Here is a 21,996-nt window from a genome sequence, read left to right as displayed (position 1 = left end):
TTTTGTTTAGCTGTTGGATCTTATTTTTTATTAACATCCTCCCGAGGAAAAGAAATTTAGATCTTTTTTTTAAAGTAGTTTAACCCTATTTTATATTTGTGAGGTCATTAATGTTATTTTATTGAACCATAGGACTAGGCTTATAAGTAGGTCAACTATTTATGTGTCCGATATGGAATCATAACTCCCAAACTAGTTGCTTAATCTGCATCTATGCCCGTACTAGTGTTGGACTGATAATTAAAATAGAAAATTGCAGCAAAAAATAATGTTATGGGAAAAGTGCAAATGAGTAGGACATTTGGTGATTTTAACCCAAATTTTTTTTTAAAAAAAAAAGATAGACTTTTTTTTGGTTTTGAATTCTAAAGTGTTTGGTTGTGATAGAATTCTTTATTAAAATTTGAAACGGTTGAAAATTCCAGAGATAAGTGATAAGATGACTTTTATTAGCGATTAGTTTTAGTTTGAACAAGAAAGGTCGATGAATTAGGGCACAACATTTTTTTCTTGCGTTTTCTTACTTTTCTCTTATTATTCAACAACAAAACCTAAACTTCATTCTCAGCATTGGATATAAATTGATGGTTTGATGTCTTCTGTTACACATTTTCTAGTTACACCATGTTAAATTAACAAGTGATCTAAAATATGTTAGCCCAATCCATTACTATATGAGACACAGTCAATCGGACAGGTAATATAACAAGAGAGTAATAGACAAAAAGTTTAACAAAAAATCATTTACCTACACAAGAATTAATTTTGAACTAAAGATTGAAGTCAATTCCTCCTATAAACAACTATTTATTATTTATTATCTCCTTTCTACATTATAACAAATAGAAGAACATCATTTCTTTCCGATACCAAACGCCATCAAGGCAAACCAAACAATATCACACCACAAACATTCCCCCACCCCCCCCCCCCCCGGGCCCTTCACTCTTTTGTCCTTGAAAAAGTCTCTTTGTTCCTTTTCTGAGTCTCAATATCATCATCATCCTCAGAGCTTGTTAAAGATTGATAATCAACTTTTCCAAGGAACATTTTGTAGAGTACCAAATAAAGACACAGCCCAAAAAGTGTAACTCCAGTTAAGTACCAGCTAAATTGAATATTTACCAATGCTTTAGCTCTTTCAAGGGCTTCATGATCATGGCATCTGACAACATAATGACCCTCTTGCAACTTAATAAAACAGCCTTTGGGAATATACTCTGGTGTCCAGAGCATGATTCCGATTATCATCAGCCAAATTCCTTGGAACAAGATGCTAAAAGACCTTATAAAACTATTCAAGAAACTCTTGGGATAGCCTATGCTTAGGAAGGTAGTGAAAAATGAGACAAGTATGACAATTTGTAGAAGCCCGTGGTATTGGCCTTCCAGTCCCATGTGATCGGTAGAGTGGAGATGCAAGAGGAGAAATTGTTGGCCAAAAGCAATGGCTCCAAGCATTTGGGTAAGGCCATATTGAGCTGGTGGCTGAATCTTGTCGAGAATGATTGCAAAAAGTGCATAAACAAAGAAGGTCAAGGATATGTTTGAGTGCTCAAAGTTGTGAAGATGGCTTGATGGGATGGTTCCATCAGGGTCCAAGGGTTGGTGCTTGCTTGGAGAAATGAAAAGTTCCAAGGATATTGAGGCAACGCTTCCTCCCATGATTAGAAAAAGCTCCAAATACCTGAATTTTGAAGTTGGAAACCATGGCAAAGATGTATAGGATTTTGGATGTAGAAAATGATATCTCATATGGCTAAGTAAATGCCAGATCCCAAATAGAACGAAGGCTAATCCGTGTACCACATGTCCCCATAAACCGCCCATCTTGTTGCCCTGCTTTGATTTGCATTTGGTTCTATGCTCTGCTTGCTCGGTTTATGTGGCAAAAAAAGAACCAAGAATTGGGAAATTTCTGTGTACTCAAGCATGTTTCCAAAGAATAAAGTAGCATATGCTTGCCTTGAACTCCATCATGATCAAATCGTAAGCGATCTGACACTTAATTTTGTCCCAAAAGTAATCATGTAGAAATAGTGCTTCTAAGTTATCTGTTAGAAACTTGAATTCCAAAATTATCAAATAGCATTTTGCTACTCCATAGAAACTCCAGCTAGACTTAATTACAGATCGACCCCTTAATAAAGGGGTTGGTAGCAATTCGCCCCTTATGTTTCTAACTCAATAAAAGAGTAATGAGAACACTTAACGACGTATACTATTAGCTCTTATAAAAATATGAATTATAATAATAAAAAAAAGAAACATATATATTTAGCAGAAATAATTTAGTTGATTTCTGTTTTTACTAGCAGTTCCATATGATGCACTACTTATTAATAAGAGGGATAATTTCAGAAAACTCTCTTGATGTTTTTAAAAAATGCACCTAGTTTTTTTTTTAAGTTTTAAAAATTACGCACACAGTTATAATTTTGCTAATAAAAACTATTCAATGGTTAAAATTTTGAATGAATTACCCAAAATGCCCTCTTGAAATTGTGAAATTCATTTTACTTCCCATAAAATTCTTTAAAAATTTTGAAACATCGACAACATCACAGACTCACTTTCTAACCCTCATTTCTACTATTCTAAACCTTTCATATTTTCACATCCCAAATCCGTATCACTATTTCCATGACCATTACCGCAATCAATCCCTAATTTCTAAGACCTCAATCTAAACCAACAACAAAAAAAGCACCGTTAAAGTCAAAAAATTTTACTAATTGCATTAATATAACACCCTATCCCTCAAATGTTGGAAAACCAGAATTAGACCCATCCTTCTTAAACTTTCAGCCTATATTTTCTTCTATTCATCTCCAGAACCTCCAAACAAAGCTAAAATTAATTTGTAATATGTTAAAATTGTGTTTAGCACATAATTGGTTATTCCACAGGTGAATCTTGTTTTTGCTTCCATTAATATCTAATTGTGTGAAATGCAATCTTAGGCATAAGATTAGGAGCAGATTGTTTAATTGTATGAAAAATGTTAATATATTAAGAATATTATGGTCATTTATAGGACCAAAGGAGGTAAATGTAATATTGAAAATCTCTCGAGTACTAGGTGAAATTGTAAAAAATCTCAAGGGAGGTCTCTAAAATTATCCCCTAATAAAATGTTGAAGTTGCATTAAGCAATAACAAAGTTAAAGATTACACTAAAAAAGAAAAAAGTTAAAGATTACACAAGTTACTTTCACTCATCCGTTTGTTTTAATGTGCAGAGGAGAAAATAAAAAAATTGTTTATTCGAAGAAATTACTATGGAAATTACTATAATCTTTAGTTAAAATTCTTCACATATTGTAAAAGTTTTTTATATCTAATTCTGGATAACAGTCTGCATTTTAAGATTCACTTGTGTTTAAAGTAAAAAAAAAAAAAAAAAAAACTTGAAGAGCCCCTAAACTATCACCATTATCCACTTTTAGCTCCTAATCTATTTTTATCTCTGACTGACCATTGAACAATTAAAAATACATAGTTTAAGTATTTCTAGCCATTTTAGACATAAGTCTAGCTGGAATTGAATTTTGTCCAACCTTAATCAAAAGCATCAGGAGCAGACACTTATTTCCCCTACCTCTCCCATTTCCTCTTCCTCTTGCTCCAGCACCTTCACTTTGGTTTTCATTGCTATTTTCACTAGCTCTCCTTCTATCCTATCTTTCTTTCCACCTTCCAACTGTAAAAGGTGGCTGCTTTCAAAGATACGCATGGTTGGAGGTTATCCACCCCTTTTCAACATCAGTCAATGACGCATATTTCCTTGCTTTAAAGGCCTGATTCTTGGGTGGTTTCTACTTCTGATGCTGCTGACTAGACTACCTAGCCTGTAGTTGCCGTTGCTGCTAACTTGAATGTTGGCCTGTGATTGCTTCTAATGCTTTTGATTAAGGTTGGACAAAAATGCTTTGAGTCCAACTGGAGTTATGTCTAAAATGGGCAAAAGTCCTTGAACTATACATTTTTAATTGTTTAGCGGCCAGTCAAAGACAAAAAATAGATTAGGGGCAAAAAATGAATAACAATGATAGTTTAGGGACTCCCTAAGTTTTTTACTCTGTGTTTAATGAATAGTAACTCTAGATCTTTTGCTGCTAGGTTTGTTACATGATGGACAATTATCAACTCTAACTTTGATTCTTGAATCTTAAAAATGATTATCCTATTTTTCTCATTGGTAAAAAATCTGATATGGTGTTAATTTTGATTTCCCAATTATATTTAAGGTAATATAGAAAAATGCCCAAATGATTGACTGAGCATACTTATCCATTGATGATGTACATAGTACACATCGAATCCATTTAATTTTTTAAGAACAAAGACAGGGAAATTCGTCCATGCTGCCAGTACAGGGCTATCATGGTCTGCAAGGTTGAGGATGATTTACCTATTTCTATTACTCTATGAGAAAGATAGAAGAAACCATAAAACATTATTTAATATAATAGACACCTAGCAGGAAGTGGGACAGGGGGAGTTTGGGGACTGAGGATTTGAAACCAGAGCGTATAGTACATTACATCTCAACTCTGGTCTTCCTTAATCCCTTGCAAACATTTAGACATGGTTTAATTCCACTTTACACCGTTCAATAATATTCATATGTTTATTTTAAATCTTAAACTTTAAAATGGGACACTTTATCCCTTTAAGTATAAAATCTATTATCTCTAAATAAAATTTCTTCATTTTTAGTTGATAAAGTATGGAATCTTCTATACTTTAGTCCTTAAACTGATTTTATAATTAAAAATTACAGTGGGACAAAGTTTACTTAAGTAGGATATATTTTGGAATACATTTTATATTTTAGGAACTAAAGTTTCCCACTTTAAAATCTAGGGATCAATGTGGAAGTTCAGAAATAGTTGAAGGGTGCAAAGTGGAATTAACTGCTTAGACTTGGCTTTCCCAGTTTTGTTCATTGGATAATTCGTATGATGAAGTAATAGACAATGATTGAATATCTCATCTGCAGGTAGCTTTAGCCAAACTCAAATCAGCAGCGGCAGCACAACTTTTCTTTGAAGTCTAAAAGGGTTGTATTGCATCTCCAAAACTTGCCTTGCCTTGCCTTGAACTCCAACATCATCAAAATTCTATTCTATTTAAGATATCTATTTTCCAATTCAGAAAACTAAAAAAAAGTAGACACGTTTTTTTTTTGTCCTTATTAGTAGTCAATTAATAATAAGGACAAAAAAAACACGTCACGTATAGTAGCACATTTAGTGGACAGTTTTGTTGTATTTGGCATATTAAATTTTATAGAACTGGTTATTTTATATATAAAGATTTTCTTCTTGAAGATATTAAAAAGGCTCGTACAAATGTATCGGTGAATAACTAGTTGTAAATAAACCAATGAGGAGGAGGTTGGATTTATAGGCCTACTAATCTTACCATCAATTGCCCTAATTTCTTGATAATTTGTAAACAATGCCAATACATATGATGTTGTTCCAGTTTATACATTTGTTGCAGTTCAATGTACACCATATTGTCCCACTCAATATCTGAAATATATTATTCATACACAACAACTTTATCCCAAATGTATCAAATATTGCCACAATGCACTCAAATTTTTGCTTACAAATTTTCTTCCCACATATTTCAACTACCTTACAAATTTGACTTGAATCTCCTCCAAAAGTTTCCAGCATTTCTATATCATCAAACTAGCTTGGATGCTCTATCTTTTGTGATGGTCAATATCGTCTAGTATTTTATACAGCTTTATGTTTATCTCCCATGAACAGAAAATCAAATCAAACCATATATCTGTGCACTTTCATGCATAGCATGAGACCTCATTCAAGATCTTTTAAAATATGTAACAAAGTCTCTTCATGAATGAAATTTGATTTTATTAAAAGAGAAATAAGAAAGATATTAGTTTGCCAAAACATTTCAACTAATTTGAAAAATTGTAGTAAATAACAAACCATCATAATAGTGACTGCTACATATGGTTATGCTTATTATCAAGCTTTCTTTTGGTGGTTTTGTTGATTGACAAAATATAGCGAAAAAGCAAAAAATAAAATAAAATTTAGCTACAAAATTTATTAAAACCTCGCAAAATACTATGGTCAAAGGCCAAACTTTTTTTTATTATTTTTTAAGGATTTTCCTTTGACTAAAGATTGATCAAAGGAATCTGGTCCCATGTTGGAAGTGTACTCACAAGTCACAGAGTTCAGACGCAAGATGTTGGAGCCATGCCATCAATATTTACAAGCAGATCAGATACATACAAAAACAACGAAGGGCCTATTGGCATCTGCTAGAGGCTCAAGTATTTCAACATTGTCCAATTGGTTTGTCAACCAGCCCTCTAGCTTTCAGAAATTCCAGAGTACCAACATAGCCAAGTTAATCAAGCAGAAGGAGCAGATCTCAGAACCCTTTCTAATTTCTCAGCTTTTAAATAATCATTTTCGTTGAGAGGACCAGCAGGAAAAGGAGTAATTTCCACCACCAGGTGTGGAGTAGGAAGCTCATCAAACAAAGCTCTAACATTGTTACAGCAAACACTTTCTCCGTGAGCATTCTGCCTTCTAATTTGACAACCCTAGGAAAAAGGCCAAAGAGCTTGAGTTACAAGGCTGACACTCAAATCATCATCCATGAAAAAAGGAAGTGAACTCTTAGGCAGGAAGCAGATATACCTTGTGAGAAGAGGCATCTCTGAAGTGATCATCATCTGATAACAAAGAAGCAATGGCTTTCAGAAGACGGCGCCCTTCAGATTTTGATGGGACCCTGTAGTTGCGCTTAAGGGTACCCTTGGTTGTTGGATGCCATTTGCTGACTAGTTTCCTTCTATCAGTTGCTTCCTTATCTGCTTGAAGAAGACAGCTTCCATTTTAAACAAACAAAAATTAAAGCAAGCAGGAAGGATCCTTGTATCTAAAAACTAAGAGCAAACAAGGCACCACAAGCTCTCATATAAAGCACGTTATATCTGTAAGAGCAAATGGAGAAGTTATTTACCCATTGTACAGGTTTAATCTTGTAAGTAATTGGCATTAAGAAGGAAGAACAGGAAGGGAAATGGCAAAAAGTATATTTACACAGAGAAAGTCACTTCTACTACCTTTACCATTCCAATATTTCAAGCACACTTTACCATTCACCTTAATACCAAGATAATAGTGGGTCATTTCAGTTCTAAGTTCCTAATCTTCATCAACACCTGTAACTCCAAAGCTAATAAAAACCCAAGGGCGGTTCTTGATTTTATTTGATACACAATTACCACCCTTCTCCGTTCCTCATCAGCCATGTGAAGTCATCAATCTCTATACCTCTATTTCCTTCCTTCCCATGGATTTTACCATGACCAAACAAATTTTTAGTTAACAATTCTCAGACTATAGCAGCTTTGCAGACCCCATTTGAAACATTCTTCTCAAGCTATTTTCCCTAGTTAACCTCTACAGGCATCCTCCCCCCAATAAAAATAATTAAATAAAACCGAAAGAAAGATCCACACAAGCAGTCCCTCATACGTGCAGGTAGAATTATATGGGCTGGAGCCACTGAACTACTAGACAATACTAAGACTAGCCCATTAAATGCCCAAAGCAAACAGAGAACCAACTTCATTCCTGGATTTCAAACTCTCATAGTGATTAGGTTTATGCTCCAACGCAAAAGATATCAAAATGAGTAAGAAAAGTCTAAGAATTTTTAAGTTCTTCTGACCTTTTGGAGGAAGAAAATGAGAAAGGAAAAGCTAAGAGAAAAAGTTGGCAACTAGAATATAAAATATTAATGATATCCAGATTCTATTCCAGAATGTTAGACTGAGTATTCATTGGAGTTCCTTGCCCTGGATGGTAAATTTGATGAACTTCAAGTTAGGCAACAAGTTAGATAACTTCATGTTAAGCAACTTCTTTACAAGTTCCAAGTTAGGTAACTTGGACTAAAATTTGGTTATTGCAGTACCAAGTGACATCATATTTGACATTTCATCACATAGGATCACTTACTAAATAAGTCAATACATGAGAAATGAAAGACTCCTTAAAAAAATAAACGAAAAATGTCATCACCTCCTAAAAACTATCATTTTTTTTTTATTTTAATGAAATCAATTCATGTATCATAACATTCAGATTAACTCTTTTAGTCCTGAGACAAAAGATAAGCATAATGAGATCTACCCAGCAGACCACTTGCAAATTATCCAATACCATCTAAGGAAATTTTAGGACTATTGACAATTCAATCTATTGGAGACATCTTGATCAATAAGCATACTCATGCTACAGTTCTGGAAGTTTCATCTATTTAGGAGTACTCATCTTTCTTGATTCAATAAATTAACAAGTCCTGTGTAGAGAATGATGTGAGAAGCAGTCCACTGATTGTTGCATGACTTGGTACTGTCAAACAAAAGTACTTAAGAGCAAGAAATCGCCTAACGTCAAGCTAGTCAATTTTGCTATCTAGTGCGAAGGATCTCCTATAAATACTCCTCACATGTGATCCTTAGGCATAAAGTTTGAAAAGCGTTAATGCTACACATTTGTTAGTTGTTTCCCTATTTCTTAGCTTTTCCTCTTTCATCTTTCTTCTCCAAATTCATGTCTTACGATCAGACAAAGGAAGTCTTTTAATACATGTTACTGCCAAAACAACTTAAGCAGAGGGTCATGATATGACAAATTCCTGTGCCAATTTAGCATCAAACTCAATAAATACTTGCAAAAATCAGCCTATTAAAGGAGCCAATTATTAATATTGTAATAAGTTCTTTTATCCAAATATCTTCTAAATGAGATGAACAAAACACACATGGTCTCAGAATCATATCACCCACAAAATGGGTTAATGTTTCGCTTACCAGATAGGTTAATTTCACAAAAAGAATCAGTTAACAAGTAGAACCAGATGACAGATACCTAATATTACCAATATCATCTAATACTTACAGAAGGCTGTTCTGTCAACAATTGCTTTAGTTCAGATGATCGATTTCATGAAGAAGTCCCATGCCAAGTTGGTACTTTTTCCCTAATCTTGCTTCCCTAAGTCTAGGACTATCTACAGTGGAATTTCATGGAACAGTTGCTAGGCAAACATGCATTTCCCCTAGGATTCATTCTGCTATATGCAATGTGCAAATTGTACAGTATATTTAGGTCAATTTGAATGGAAACAGGAAAAAAGAACACACAGTTTTGAGAACAAGTTATACTCAATAAAAAACCAGTCCAGGCAATCCCCTCTTAGTCTTATCCTTACACTCTGTCTTAATGTCCTTCACAGCTCTCTCAAAAGCACACAAGGGAATAAAATTAGCACCACCGGGAATTTTATTACAGGCTCCCAATAACCACTTTAAGTTTCGCTGATGACACTATTAGCCTTCAAGGTAGTTGTAAGCCTTTGCTTAAAAATTAAATCAAGCTAAAAATATGTATGTGGTGTCACAAAATTAGAAAGAATAGATGGCATTCCACATGATCATATCATAGAACACTACACAAATGATGCAAAGTTTGAGATACACTCAACAAGCAGAGCTACTTTCCTCATTCCAAAGTTTCACCTTATTACTAGTCTGTAATTATTAAATTGCCTTAACTCAAGTATGATTCTCCCCTAGCATAATTCCGATAAACCAGTATTAGAAACTACCAAACTCAAGCATTTACAACTCAACGCTTGCAAAATATAATAATAATAACAATAATAATTAGCAAGAAAATTCACAAACCTGGATTTCCTTGAAACTTCTCAAACCACTTAGAGAACCCCAAATCATCAGAACTAGTTTCCAAATCTATCAAGAAACGAAATCAGCATTCAGACAAACACTTTATTTTTGGCATAAATACGGCAAATAATCATCGTAGAATATGTTCAAACCCGAAGAGATAAGAGGGTTAGCAGGAGATCCAGCTAAGCCAGCCTTCAAGAGGACATAAAAGATGCAAACTCTACCAGCCCACAGAACAGGGGTCTCAAGCAAAGTAGCATATGCTGTTCTTGTTTGAATGGAATTAGCTCCACAGCCATTCCCACTTGAAAAAAATGAGCCCCTTTTGGTTTTATCACTCAAATGGTAGTAAAATTTAGAATCAAGACTTGGGAGAAACAGGGTCTTGGGCACTAAAGATGGAGTCTTTTGGCTCTGATTCTTGAAACAAGAAGAACAATAGCAAAAGTTAGGAGAGTTGTTCAGATTTAAAGGGCTACTAGTTGTGATTGTTTGGAGAAGCATTGCTTTGAAATTCTCAAAAAAAGCTATAAGGGCATCCAAATCTATCAAAAGTTACTAGAGAACAGTGTAGTAGTAAAGAATCCTATATAGGCACTTCAGACTTGGAAGATACTGTGATGATGATCGCGTATCAAACGGTGTCTGTTGGTTACTGCTTCTCTGGATATGGCTGATTGAAATGCTGAATAGGAGTGTTAAAATAGACTACAATAAAGAGACAAACACTAATAAAGTGACATTGATATATTCAACAAAGTAATGGGTGGAAGAGACAAGATATGTCATTTTTTTTTATCATTAGGAGTACAAGAAATAAAAAAGTAGAACCCATAGATTGGGGGTTCGAACCCCAATTAGAGTGAAAAAAATTCAAAAATAAATGTTAGAGGATCTCTTGGCCTAATCAGACTTGTAGAGTTCGAATTCAAATAGAAATTAGGATTGATTTATAGTATTGAATCGAGTTCAAATTTGTAAAAATTCAATCCGTTAAGGCTCGATTCGATTCAAATAAATTTTAATATTTTTATTAAAAATATTTGTTAATAATTTTATATGAAATCATATACTTATTATTTTATTATATAGATATTATATATGCATTAATGATGATTTAATATTAAAAGTGAAGAATTAAATAAATTTTCTAGCTTCAACCTATTGAATATTAAATCAAATCGAGCTCGAGCTTAAAGTTTAAGTTTGTTAAGCTTATATAGGATTCAAGTTGGAATTCGAGTTTAAACCCAAAATTTCAAATCGAACTCAAACATTGAAAAGTTCAATTCGATTCAATTCATTTACAACTCTATTAAAAAGTAGTATTAGGATGAATTACATTTTAAATTATTAGTAGGAAAAAGCAAAAAAAAAAAAAAAGAAAAGGAATGACCTCTTACAAAATAGTACATTAGTGCAAAATATTGGTTTGGTCAAGGAATAACTTAAAGACTCTTCAATCAAGTTTGTCACTATGCAAAAATAGGTAATTGTTGTCCCCCACACACACATCTACATGTTTGTGTGTGTTAATTATGTGTAGATCAACCCTTTATAATGCTTTTACGAGGTCAAAAGTTTTTTAGTACCCCCTGCAAAACCATAAGCAGTTGCTGATTGGTGTAGCTTAAGACCTTAAGCATAATTTTTCTTATTTAAAAGTGTGTACTAATTTATTTATCCTCCCCTTTATTTACAAGAGAAAAACGGAAGGCTACTTGACCATTTCTCACTATCCTTCTTGGTCCCATCCCTGTCTTGGTCCCCCAACCTTGCCAATACCTGTTGATATTTTCCAAAATGTAGAGCGACAGGTTATCCTTATACAATTGTTTCAGTCAATCCCTAAACCTTATCCACTTGCTAAAAATATCAACGAGTCAGAGTTGATTAAATAACAGCTGACAGAGACTTCTTGAGCCAAAAGGAAAAGGACTTCACCACTGAGAGAAACAAGCAGATAATTCCACCTCAAAGCACTCTTCAAAGGAAAGCTGCATCTAGAGCATTTAAAAGCAGAAAAGAAAAAACAAAAAGAGAGAGAGAGAGATTTTAAACCGAGAGTTTCTGTAATCTAAATAGCTTCTCCTGGGGATGCAGACCTCCACAAAATTACATAAGATCTCAAGGTTTCTACTTGAAAACTGAGTTCTATTTTAAGACATCTTAACTACGTGCCTTCAAATCTTTACAAATTTAACATCGCTTTGCCCAAATGCCATTCCACAAGCTGGACACTTTCGATGGCGGATCTCTAGATTTCTTTGGATGCATGGATTGCAAAATAGATGATAACACTTGGCAATAAGAACCTGCCATGAAACGGAAACCAGGTTATGGGCACTACTTAGCTGAAGAATTCACCAAATCTATAGTGCCTCAGGGACAATGTCTCGTAGAAACAAATTCATGGGAGTAACTACATAGCTCCCAAAAATACCAGAGGAGCACAATTATTGCAAAGAGGACAAATTTCAACAGAATTATGAGGAATAGCTTTGATCCAAAGATGTCATGTGCACAAACCTCCTTAGGACGATCAAAACACACCCCGCACTTGAGAATAGCTTTGCACTCCTTAATTTCGTCCTGAAGTCTCAGAATTTCAGCCTCCTCGTTCTCAGAAGTCATCTCATCGATAGATTTGTTCCATGTGGCAATCTCTTCCTGAATCTTCTTCCTTGCTTCTCTGCTCTTATAAAGTGTTAGTCAGACTAAACATACACAACACCTAAAGAAATTGTACATAGATGCATGAAAGACTTGTCACATCATAAACACAACCAATTGCAAAAGCAGTAAGATTCTACAAGCATGAGTGAAATATTGTAGTAAACTGTTATCTAAATCCAAGAAAAATTGAGCTTGCTGCATGACAGTCTCCTCCTTGTAAACTGTTATTCAAGGCCAACAACATTGTTAAAAGCATGACCATGAATATAATCAACCTATGGCATATAATCTCAATCCGTGACAAAACCCAGCTAGTTGAATATAGCACGATAAAGCAGCAGTCTCCCACGTTATGCAGTTCCCATAAGCATTACACAGTTCCAAGGACACTGCAATAAGTCAAGACAAGTTTGGGCAAGCATGTAACATCATTAATAAGCTAAGGAAACCTCCTCAACAGATTGTCCACTAAGCTAGGAACCATCAATTTTGCATATGCAATTGGCAACCAAAACTCAAGAATTTCATGGTAGTTTCTATCAATAATGTAGTTAAGGTGAAAAATTATGTCATTTCTGCTTGATAAGTGATACATTAATTCTATTTTGTTGCAAGAATGCTATGCAATTATATCAAGTCACTCTGTCCCAGTATTGCAACTTCATGCCTGTATTTGTTTTTAGTAAAGAGTTTTTAAGGTACATCAAATTTTCCCTGAGTGTTAAGGAGAAAGAGTTTTGAGGGAGAAGATCTAGTATTAAATGCACCCCAAAAAAAAGCCTTCACTTGAAAAATCACCTCTCACTCTCCAATTCCAATAGAAGTTCAGCCTTCTTTCGTTCAATCTGCTCATTTTCCTTTTCAGATGATGCAACAGCAGATTTCAGCCATTTAACTTCCTTCTCAGCATCCACTAGTTCCCTTTTTGAAGTTTCTAGGTCTGCTGCAAGCTGTCTATCTTCTTCTATGTACCTTGAAGCTTCCATCAGATGAACTTTGACCTGCAAATTTCCATCTCTGTAAAAGGAGAATTATCGATCAAATTGAACTACCCAAAAGAAATCCCACCTGCTCTTCACATTGAGTAATTCTCAATTTCAGAGAGTCCAGCATTGCGTTAGCTCGATGAAGTTGCTTGCTTAATGCTTGCTTCTCAGACAATAACAAATTGTGTGCCTGCTTTGAGTTCACACTCTCAGATACCAGCTGCAAAACAAAAACCAAGAATCAGTCCTGCTACTTCACCTAGATGGCACAAGGAGATTAAAAACAGAAACCCGGAGAAGGTACTTAAAGACAGACCTTAATATTGTAATCATCCCTTTCAGTCACCTGCTGTAAGAGACGCTGGTTCTGCATCTGCATATCTTCATATGCTTGACCAATAGTCTGAACATAAAATTAAATCAGAAATATATGGTCAAACAAGATCTTACAAGAAATGTCATGGCAATAAAGAAGATTACCTGAAATATCTCAGGGTCCAAGTGTAAGTAAATACCTCAATTTCAGAAATATATGCTTCTGCCTCAGCTTCTTTTAGTTTGATAGCCTCTTGAAGCTTTAAAACATCCCTGTGGCAAAGTAAAACTGCATTAGTCTGTTCATGCAACTGGGCTTTTCTGATACAGCTGTAGCTATACACCAAATTCCCACGGAAACATCATCACCACACACAAGATTGGTAGCCATTGACGATAACCAAGTTCAGGAAAGCTATGGGAATCTGGAAAATATGTAAAACATACATGTTTGACATTCATATATGCTCCATAACTCTAAACCTGTTCCATAAACATGCCATAAAACCCTAACTTTGTAAAATTCCTTGCTTCAGCATGTAAAGCTCCAATTTTTCATCACTAACTTCCAATACCAGTTCCAGCCCTGGTAACAGTAAAATAGAGGTAACTTTCAAATCATTAAATCAGTTCCCATCTTCTTTGACACATAATAAGCTGCTTGTAGAAGTGGCAGACATGATGCCCACTTCAATGCTCTAGACAAAGTTTTTGATACATATACCTAAGGTACAAGATTGCTTAGGAAAAGCGTTGCATGAACAGCAAGGATTCAATATTTACTAGATTCTGATTCTTAAAGACAGATTGAGAATACAGCAGCAAAGATAAACCAACAAAAGCAGCACCAAGAAGATCAAGAATTAAGGGTGCCCAAGAATTCAACATGACAAGAAGAATGACCTGTCACAGGCATCTACTTCATCCCTCAAAGAAGCTTTCTCGGCTTCAGCAGCGGCAAGCCTTTCCTCACAAGCTGCCTCAGCTTCCTTAGCAGCCTTCACTCTCAATTCAAGGCCGTGTTCGTCTAAAGTATTTCTCAAAATTTTAACTTGAGCATGCGCTCTTTGCTCCGACTCTTTAATTTCCTTCACATCTCTGGCATAAATAAACAAAATTTGGTGAAGTCAAAGCCCATCAAATTAACGAATGTATTAGTATTTAGTTGCAGATAGAACCCAACAAGCACCAAATGAGGATATGCTTAAAATTGGATTAAGATCTGCAATATTATTAAACTAAAACAAACAATCCCAGAATTAAGAAATACAGCACTCTGAAATTTGTGAACATATTTAAAATGGGGAGTGCATGTCCTCTATAGCTTTCCAGACTTTAATGTTGACACAGGCTGTAGATGGTGCTCTGACGGTAAGGATTTCACGTTGAAATATTAACACATAACATTCATTCAAGGCCCTTCAATATTTGTTTCTGAAACTGGAAATAGCATGCACAAGACACGGGGAAAGGACAAAGGATAAAAATAGGCTCATCCCATTGAAGTTCAGTTAATCGATAGTTTCCCACCCAACCCTACCAAACAAAAAAAAGGTTAAAGCAGTTTCCAATCTCTGCCAAAACATTAAACTTCCTCTTCAGTCAATCAGTGGATCATCCTATTTGCCACTTGCAGAAGTGTATTTCTAGATTCCTTTCGAGCAAAGGTGGGAATAATAATACAATCTTCAAAGTTGAGAAGTATATTTTCACAAAAAGACAACTCAAGACATCAGGCATAACAAAATGCAACCATTGACATATCCAACCACAAAAAACTAGAAAAAAGATGGCAGCAAGAACCTGAAGGTCTGCACCTAGCTCAATATTGTGTGACCTGTAACCTTCAACTGGAAAGTTAGGCAATCCCAATCTCAACTAGATCATGAACAATGAAAGTTGAATTCACTTGAGCAACTTTTTCCAAAATATACCAGTTTCCAAATAGTGTTCCATCATTTCCATTATATGTGACTTGCAAAGGGTTTGAAACATCTAGACAAATTTGTCAAGATGCATACAACATGAATTAGAAAGAAAGAATGCTTTTTTTCTTTTGGCTTTCAAGAAACTTTAAGCTGCAGATTAGCCTGTATAACATTCTAAAACAACCATGACCAGGTCGCACAACAATTCAAACCACATTGATACAAATGATAGTGGGAGTGCCATTCTAAAAAAGTGGAGTGCAATTAACATTTGCCAATTCTTTTTTTTTTTTTTTTATAAAAACTACAGCTACATCAAGAATACAAGCTATTTGGATAATTTAAACAATGAGCTCAAGTTACAAACCACAGAAAGTGAAAACCATGAACCCATCTCTGCAAACCACCCCTTATTACTTCCATAAATATCATAGTATAAACAGTTTTTAATGTCCCACAAACTTGAAGGAAAAGGAAATGCGTGCATGACGAGAGCAGAAGAAACATCAAAGATACTGAAGTCTGTTCTCATGCTAGGCTTGCTACAATCTGGCTATGTAAGATGCCATTTAAAGGTTTTACGTAGAGAGATGGTTCCGGCATCTTGCCCAGAGTTTAACTTACATTAGCATCACCTTTTGTGAAACAAAAGCTGATCTTTTGTGAAGACACCTGACTTCAAAGGTCCTACCACTTTAATTTTCAAGGTTTTGCATATAGTAAATCAGTATACAATAGAGGGGCCTACCATCCCAAGACCCTGAGGTCTGTTCTCATGCAAAAGGTGTGACAACTTGCTGAGTAAAGGCTTCATTCAAAGGTTTTACATATGAGAGATGATTCTGGTGTTTTGAACAGAGTTTATCTTGCATTAGCATCATCTTTTGTGAAATACAAGCTGATCTTTTGCTAAGTCACCCAACTTCAAAGGTACAACCACTTTAACTTTCAAGCTTTTGCATAGAGTAGATCAGTATAAAATAGAGGGGCGTGCATCCCAATTAGTGTAGCAATTGATTGACTCCATGTGCAATTGTATTTTTTCGTTTTTCATTTACTTAGAAAGATTTCTACCACCTAAACCACTGCATACCTACCACCAAAACCCCACTCAACATATTATACTTCTAAAATCATTCCAAGGCTCCAAGCTTTTTATTCACCTGATAACTCTACAATACCCATTACTAAGTTTTAAAAAATCAGTAAAAAAGGGAAAGAGCCTTTCACACGCAATATTGACGATTCAGCCCTCATGATCTTATATTTTCAGAGAAAAAGAGTGCTCAGAATTCAACTGTAACAAACAAGAAAAATTGGTTCATTCTTCAACACCTCCTCTTGCAATAGAGTACTGTAATCAGCATTCCAAAGTTCAATATACACCAAATCATACTCTGCATTTAAAATATGCGCACTTTCAAGGATGAGCATTGGGAGGTGGCTCATCAAATTTGCTTGTGCCAAGAAATGATTGAAATGCTTATCTAACAAATCCACAAAAGCAACATATAATGGTTCACCTATTGTCATATATTTGCTGACCAAGCATGTCCACAAATATTTGTAGCTCTTCTTTTTCCTTCTGCATCTTCTCAATCTGCGAAGGTTTCATATTCATAGGTCAATATCATTCATCCAAATTTTCAGTATCTGCATTCTTATAAAGAAGCAAGCACACTGCTTAAATGTGGTAGATGTGCAGATCATATAAACATCCACAGACTTACGTATGCCTTCAAAGACTTGATCACTCCCATTTGATGTGCACATCTATCAGCCAAGTCTTTCTCTTCAGTAGTCTACAAATTAAAAGAAGGTAAACCAACCAAAAATTCCAAAATATCCACAACTGAAAAGCAAAGATACCGCATGTCCACACAAAGGAGCAACAACACAACAAATTTAAATAAATGTATGCTGCCTGAGATAACAATGTTATATCTCAAAATCAAATCCAGCATGGATCTTAACCAAGTTGATGGTCTTGAGAAGGAAAGAACAAGTGTCACTACCTAGAAACATGCAAGGTAAGCTACAAACAGAACCAAGCCTCTAACTCAATCTTCTGAATTGAAAAGCTAAAATTCACCTAAACATAAACAATTAGCTGCACCATCACTGAAGGACTTTCTATGTGAAGCAAAACCAGGTGCTCTATTTTTTGAAAGCAAAGCAATTTCACTCCATACAGTGAATTTGAACATAACAGCTTCGAACATTGTCATTGTCAATTTTACATGTTCAGTGAGAAGGACATAGCCTAAAGGAGATTCGTGGTTATATTTGACTTCCCATTGCCTCTTAAAATGTTAAGCAATAGGCATTTCCACAACATTATGTGGGTTGCTCTAGGAAATAGAAATTATAGATATATCACGTGTTTTGAACTTCTTCATAAACTTTTTCATATAAAATTAACTGCAAATAGCCTAACCAAGTAATGTTTGGTTCTAAAACGGAAAAAAAAAATTTTAAGAGAAAACATCAAACTTTAAGCTTCTGCTGAAGGCAAGAACAAATTACCCTTTGGCAACAGTAAAATGGAACATCTAGTTTGAAAAAACCATCACATATGCAAAATCAAACCTTACTGTCCACCAAAGCTTTCAGCGACTGGACTTCTTCGTGCAAGGAAAGGGACTCTTCGGCTGTCTCCTTCCACCGATTCAATTGAGCTTCCATCATTCCCATTTCCTTTGATAAAGCAGAAGCCATAATCTGAAACTCTTCTTTAACATCTTTTCTACCTGGAAAAGCCAGGACTATTGAGAATGTGATATAAAACCACCAGAAAACTGAAAGTAGTACAAGTCGCAGTTGATTCAACCTGTATCCTGCAAAGCTTCTTCCATCTTAACCTCCAGCTCATTTTTCTCAACAATCGACTTATGAAGTTGATTCTCTAACTCCTCAATCTTGGCTTCTAAGTTCTCAACCCCCTTTCTTGCAGCCTCCGCAGATTCTGCTTTTACAGAAAGTTCCTTCTCCCTTCGGATTATCAAAGATCTCTCAGCCTGCTAATCAATTGCAGAGTTAATACAAAAAGTTTGATGCCAAAAATGGATAGCACTTCTCGAAACAATTCTGTTATTCACTTCATTGACCTGCACTGATTCTGCAAGCACTTTGTACCGATCGGCTTCAGAATTCAAGTGCTGGAGCTGATCATTCAGTAAGGTGTAAGGACGAGAAGAATACACATATTTATCATCCTTCAGTTCATTCTGCACAAAGAAAAATCAAGTAACAAATTTCATCAACAAAAAAGACAGTTTGGCTACTTAAAAATCGAATTAGATTTGCAAACAAGAAGTCTTGAAAATGCTTGGTAGCATATGACTGGTTACTTTCAACTTAGGGAATACAAATTTAGAACCTGAAGGTCCTGCAACTGCTTTAACAAGCTGAGATTGTCTTCCTGCATCTCTTGAACCTCGGCAAGACGATCCTCTGCAAGTACCTACATCATATTATGCTTTGCTTAGAAGGACACCTACACCATGTAATATCTAATAAGTAACCCATGCAAAAATACAAGTACAACATGAGACACAGAGACAGAGATGGAACAATAGGCAAAAACTCACTCAGACGCACAATCACAGAGAAAGAGAGTAACACCTTTGTCTCCTCAATCGAATCCTTCAGTCCTCGTAAACGTTTGGCCCTGTCTGCAGGTTTTTCAGGAGACGCAGTTCCATTTGCAACAACTGATATGGGGGATTGTACTGCAGAAGGCCCCTCTTTCTGCATTCTCAGATTCACAAGCTTTCTTCTACTCTCCTCAAGTTCTGCCGTGCTTTCTTCCAGCTCACCTGAAAGATGATGACCACATCATACACAATTGACCTATAACTATAAAAATGCAGTACACTACCTGTCTTAAATAAGGTTCACAAGCTTGCCATTTTCTTTATGACAAAAAGAAATAACCAAAATTACATTATGTGGAAGAAAAGCACAAAAAGGAGAGATCCTTTGACCCAAAAAAAAATATCTATCAGCTGAAACTGAACCTTTGTCTGTAATTTCAAACACACAAGCAGGTAATGGTGTACTAAAATTTAACATACCATTAAGTCTCTTTATCTCTGATTGATCAACTGAGTTGTTCTCAATACAGGTCTGGATCTCATCAGCATATTCTTTATGCTTCAAATGAAGGATATCCATCACCTTGTGCAGATTATCAACTTCCTCTTTCATTAAAGCATCAATCTTTCCCAGTATGAGCACAAAATCTGATAGCCGAAAATGGTGATATGAATAAATGACTAAAAAAATAGGAATAGGAGATGACAAAATAAAGCGTACAAAGAAATTATTCTAACTAAACGGACCATTTATTAAGGTCTACTGACCTTCTGCAGATGATTTTCCATGAAAAGCCTGCGATATGTTCTCTATTTTAGCTCTCTGAGCTTCAATAGCATCTTCCAACAATCTCATCAATGCCCTTGTAGAAGCCTGACGCCGAGCTAGGCCTTCTTTGATATATCCATTAGCTCCATCACTTCCTGTGCTTTCAATTGCATTTGTTTGCAGTAGCCTGCAAAGAAAAATATCTTCTGCACGACATGATGGCATTGGACCTAATAGTGGAAGCACAGTTCAAAGTTGCATTACAAAAGAGCTTTATCCCTGCTCAATGAGTTTAAAAAAGCTGCAAAGAATACATTTTCTTTTTCTTTTCTCTATATTGTAAAGGCAACCTTGTAATTGATCAACTTGATCAGAACTGTGCAGAGCTGTTTTACCAGCCCCAGCTCGTACTCCCAGAAGGATTAGTTCACCATCTAACTACATGAAATACATCCAGAAAACCATTATTAATGCATATCGTGCAGAAAAGAGCTACAAATCATATATGAGTGCATGTGAAAAAAAGTACCTGATTCCAGAGTCTATTAATTGTAATCAACACTGAATCATAAGAAGCTTGTTTATCTCTCAGCTCTTTCATTTTGACTTCCAGATCAAGCAACTCCTGCTTCTGCATGTCTAATTGCTGAACAAGTCTCTGATTCTGATACTGGAGAAGTGCAGCATCAATCTTAACAAACAACAGAACCTTGTAAGTTTTTAATATCCTCTTTCTCTCCCCAACAACAAAACTTGTTCAGGCATTTAGACATTGAGAACCAAAGATTAAAACTTTTCTGTTTTTCTCTTTACAGAAACAATGTCTAAAGAGTTTTTGGTGGAAATACCGAGTCTCAAGATCATGGAAAAGCAAGTAAATGCTGTCTACAAGAAAACCATGACATTACTGCATGATTAATTTTTATTCATATCTAAAAGGTATTTGGACTAGAACACCCTTTTCACTTCTTGTACAGGCTACAGAAAGTCGAGGTCACTAATCCTTTAGTTTATGTGGTATGGTAATAAACGTTACTTATGGTTTTTACTGAAGCCCACCCCAAATCTTCTCTAAAAAAAGAGTACAAATTTTTACCAACAACTTCAAGGCCATTTCCACAACTAACTCAATATATATATATACAGAAAGACTCAAACTTTGACTAGTTTTCAGCTCCTAGCTGGTAGAACATATGAATAAAACACTGTAAACCCCAAATCCTATTACAAGACCACCGGCTTTGGAATCAAATTTCAAAACAGCTGTGCTGAAACCACAATATTGTCTATCATACAATTCTCCTGAAATTCCATCTGCGAAGTATCCAATGCCTTCAAGTCAATAACTCATAATGTTAGCAACATTTTCCAGTCTCTAGAATCCAACTGGTTATCACATTCCAACACCAATTACACCATTTCTTGTCTTACACCAATCAATAAACCAAAGAATTTTCCAAAGTCTTCATTTTTGTCCCAAAAAGAAAAACAAAAAACAAAAAAACTGTTTATCAACTTTCTTCACAATTGCCGAGTGCAAATCAAAACATCCAAGCAGAAATGACCAATTTAATTCTTCGCGTGCCATGAAAAAAAAACCCTACTTTCGAAGTACAACTGGACTACAGATATATTAATCAATTACTGCACGAAAAAGAAAAATTATTTGCATGCAGACTACTCAACTGAATATGCACTTTTCAAATAACCAAATTAAATGCATATAATAAATAAGAAAATTTGCTCTATTTCTTACTCTTTTCCATACAGAAATTTATACAGTGCGAATGAAGATTATTACCCGTTTCGAGTTATCAGAGTCAGAGCGTGGCCGCTTCTTCTGCGGTTCTTCGGCCTCCTTATCCTCCATTTTTCACGATTTTCCTGAGAATTGAAAGCTTTTCACATCAGAAAGCTTTTCAATCTGCTGTGAGAATTGAAATTACTGGAGAGAGGAAAG

At 35.2% G+C, this 21,996-nt stretch overlaps 3 protein-coding genes across 4 annotated transcripts; all 3 read right to left on the bottom strand.

The window, feature by feature from the left end:
• Positions 1-941: 941 nt before the first annotated feature.
• On the bottom strand, positions 942-1,848 carry LOC113749331. Its single transcript, XM_027293028.1, has one exon. The coding sequence runs from the start codon at positions 1,828-1,830 to the stop codon at positions 943-945; it is 888 nt and encodes a 295-aa protein (XP_027148829.1). The 5' UTR covers positions 1,831-1,848; the 3' UTR covers position 942.
• Positions 1,849-6,114: 4,266 nt separating this feature from the next.
• LOC113763756 lies at positions 6,115-10,453 on the bottom strand. Its single transcript, XM_027307676.1, has 4 exons — positions 9,916-10,453; positions 9,764-9,829; positions 6,702-6,874; positions 6,115-6,604 (listed from the first exon to the last, which is right to left on the bottom strand). Exons 1-4 carry the CDS (start codon positions 10,268-10,270, stop codon positions 6,410-6,412), a joined length of 789 nt encoding a protein of 262 aa, XP_027163477.1. The 5' UTR covers positions 10,271-10,453; the 3' UTR covers positions 6,115-6,409.
• A 1,228-nt stretch (positions 10,454-11,681) lies between these two features.
• LOC113779382 (E3 ubiquitin-protein ligase BRE1-like 2) lies at positions 11,682-21,996 on the bottom strand. Of its 2 annotated transcripts, XM_027324953.1 has the most exons (19): positions 21,838-21,996; positions 20,566-20,727; positions 20,387-20,474; positions 20,036-20,266; positions 19,748-19,915; positions 19,296-19,489; positions 19,051-19,134; positions 18,779-18,898; positions 18,502-18,688; positions 18,261-18,421; positions 17,402-17,473; positions 17,195-17,271; positions 14,647-14,841; positions 13,944-14,016; positions 13,745-13,831; positions 13,511-13,648; positions 13,241-13,443; positions 12,296-12,458; positions 11,682-12,081 (listed from the first exon to the last, which is right to left on the bottom strand). In XM_027324953.1, the coding sequence occupies exons 1-19, from the start codon at positions 21,904-21,906 to the stop codon at positions 11,950-11,952; spliced, it is 2,604 nt and encodes an 867-aa protein (XP_027180754.1). In that variant the 5' UTR covers positions 21,907-21,996; the 3' UTR covers positions 11,682-11,949. The 2 variants fall into 2 exon arrangements, with proteins under 2 accessions (XP_027180754.1, XP_027180761.1); XM_027324960.1 differs by lacking the exon at positions 21,838-21,996 and having other exon boundaries at positions 20,387-20,470; positions 20,566-20,651.

The sequence above is a fragment of the Coffea eugenioides genome, chromosome 1, assembly GCF_003713205.1.
Source record: "Coffea eugenioides isolate CCC68of chromosome 1, Ceug_1.0, whole genome shotgun sequence".
NCBI lineage: Eukaryota > Viridiplantae > Streptophyta > Magnoliopsida > Gentianales > Rubiaceae > Coffea > Coffea eugenioides.
Note: the sequence above shows the minus strand (reverse complement) of the source record. Positions and strands in the feature narration are given on the sequence as shown.

Coding starts and splice junctions, on each gene's coding strand:
- LOC113749331 (XM_027293028.1), bottom strand. CDS start 1,830: ATGGGCGGTTTATGGGGACATGTGGTACACGGATTAGCCTTCGTTCTA.
- LOC113763756 (XM_027307676.1), bottom strand. CDS start 10,270: ATGCTTCTCCAAACAATCACAACTAGTAGCCCTTTAAATCTGAACAAC. Junction 9,830..9,915: donor TAACCCTCTTATCTCTTCGG/GTTTGAACATAT, acceptor GTTTCTTGATAG/ATTTGGAAACTAGTTCTGAT. Junction 6,605..6,701: donor GAGATGCCTCTTCTCACAAG/GTATATCTGCTT, acceptor CCTTTTTCCTAG/GGTTGTCAAATTAGAAGGCA.
- LOC113779382 (XM_027324953.1), bottom strand. CDS start 21,906: ATGGAGGATAAGGAGGCCGAAGAACCGCAGAAGAAGCGGCCACGCTCT. Junction 19,916..20,035: donor TGGAAAATCATCTGCAGAAG/GTCAGTAGACCT, acceptor TTCGGCTATCAG/ATTTTGTGCTCATACTGGGA. Junction 12,082..12,295: donor GTTTTGATCGTCCTAAGGAG/GTTTGTGCACAT, acceptor GTTTCATGGCAG/GTTCTTATTGCCAAGTGTTA.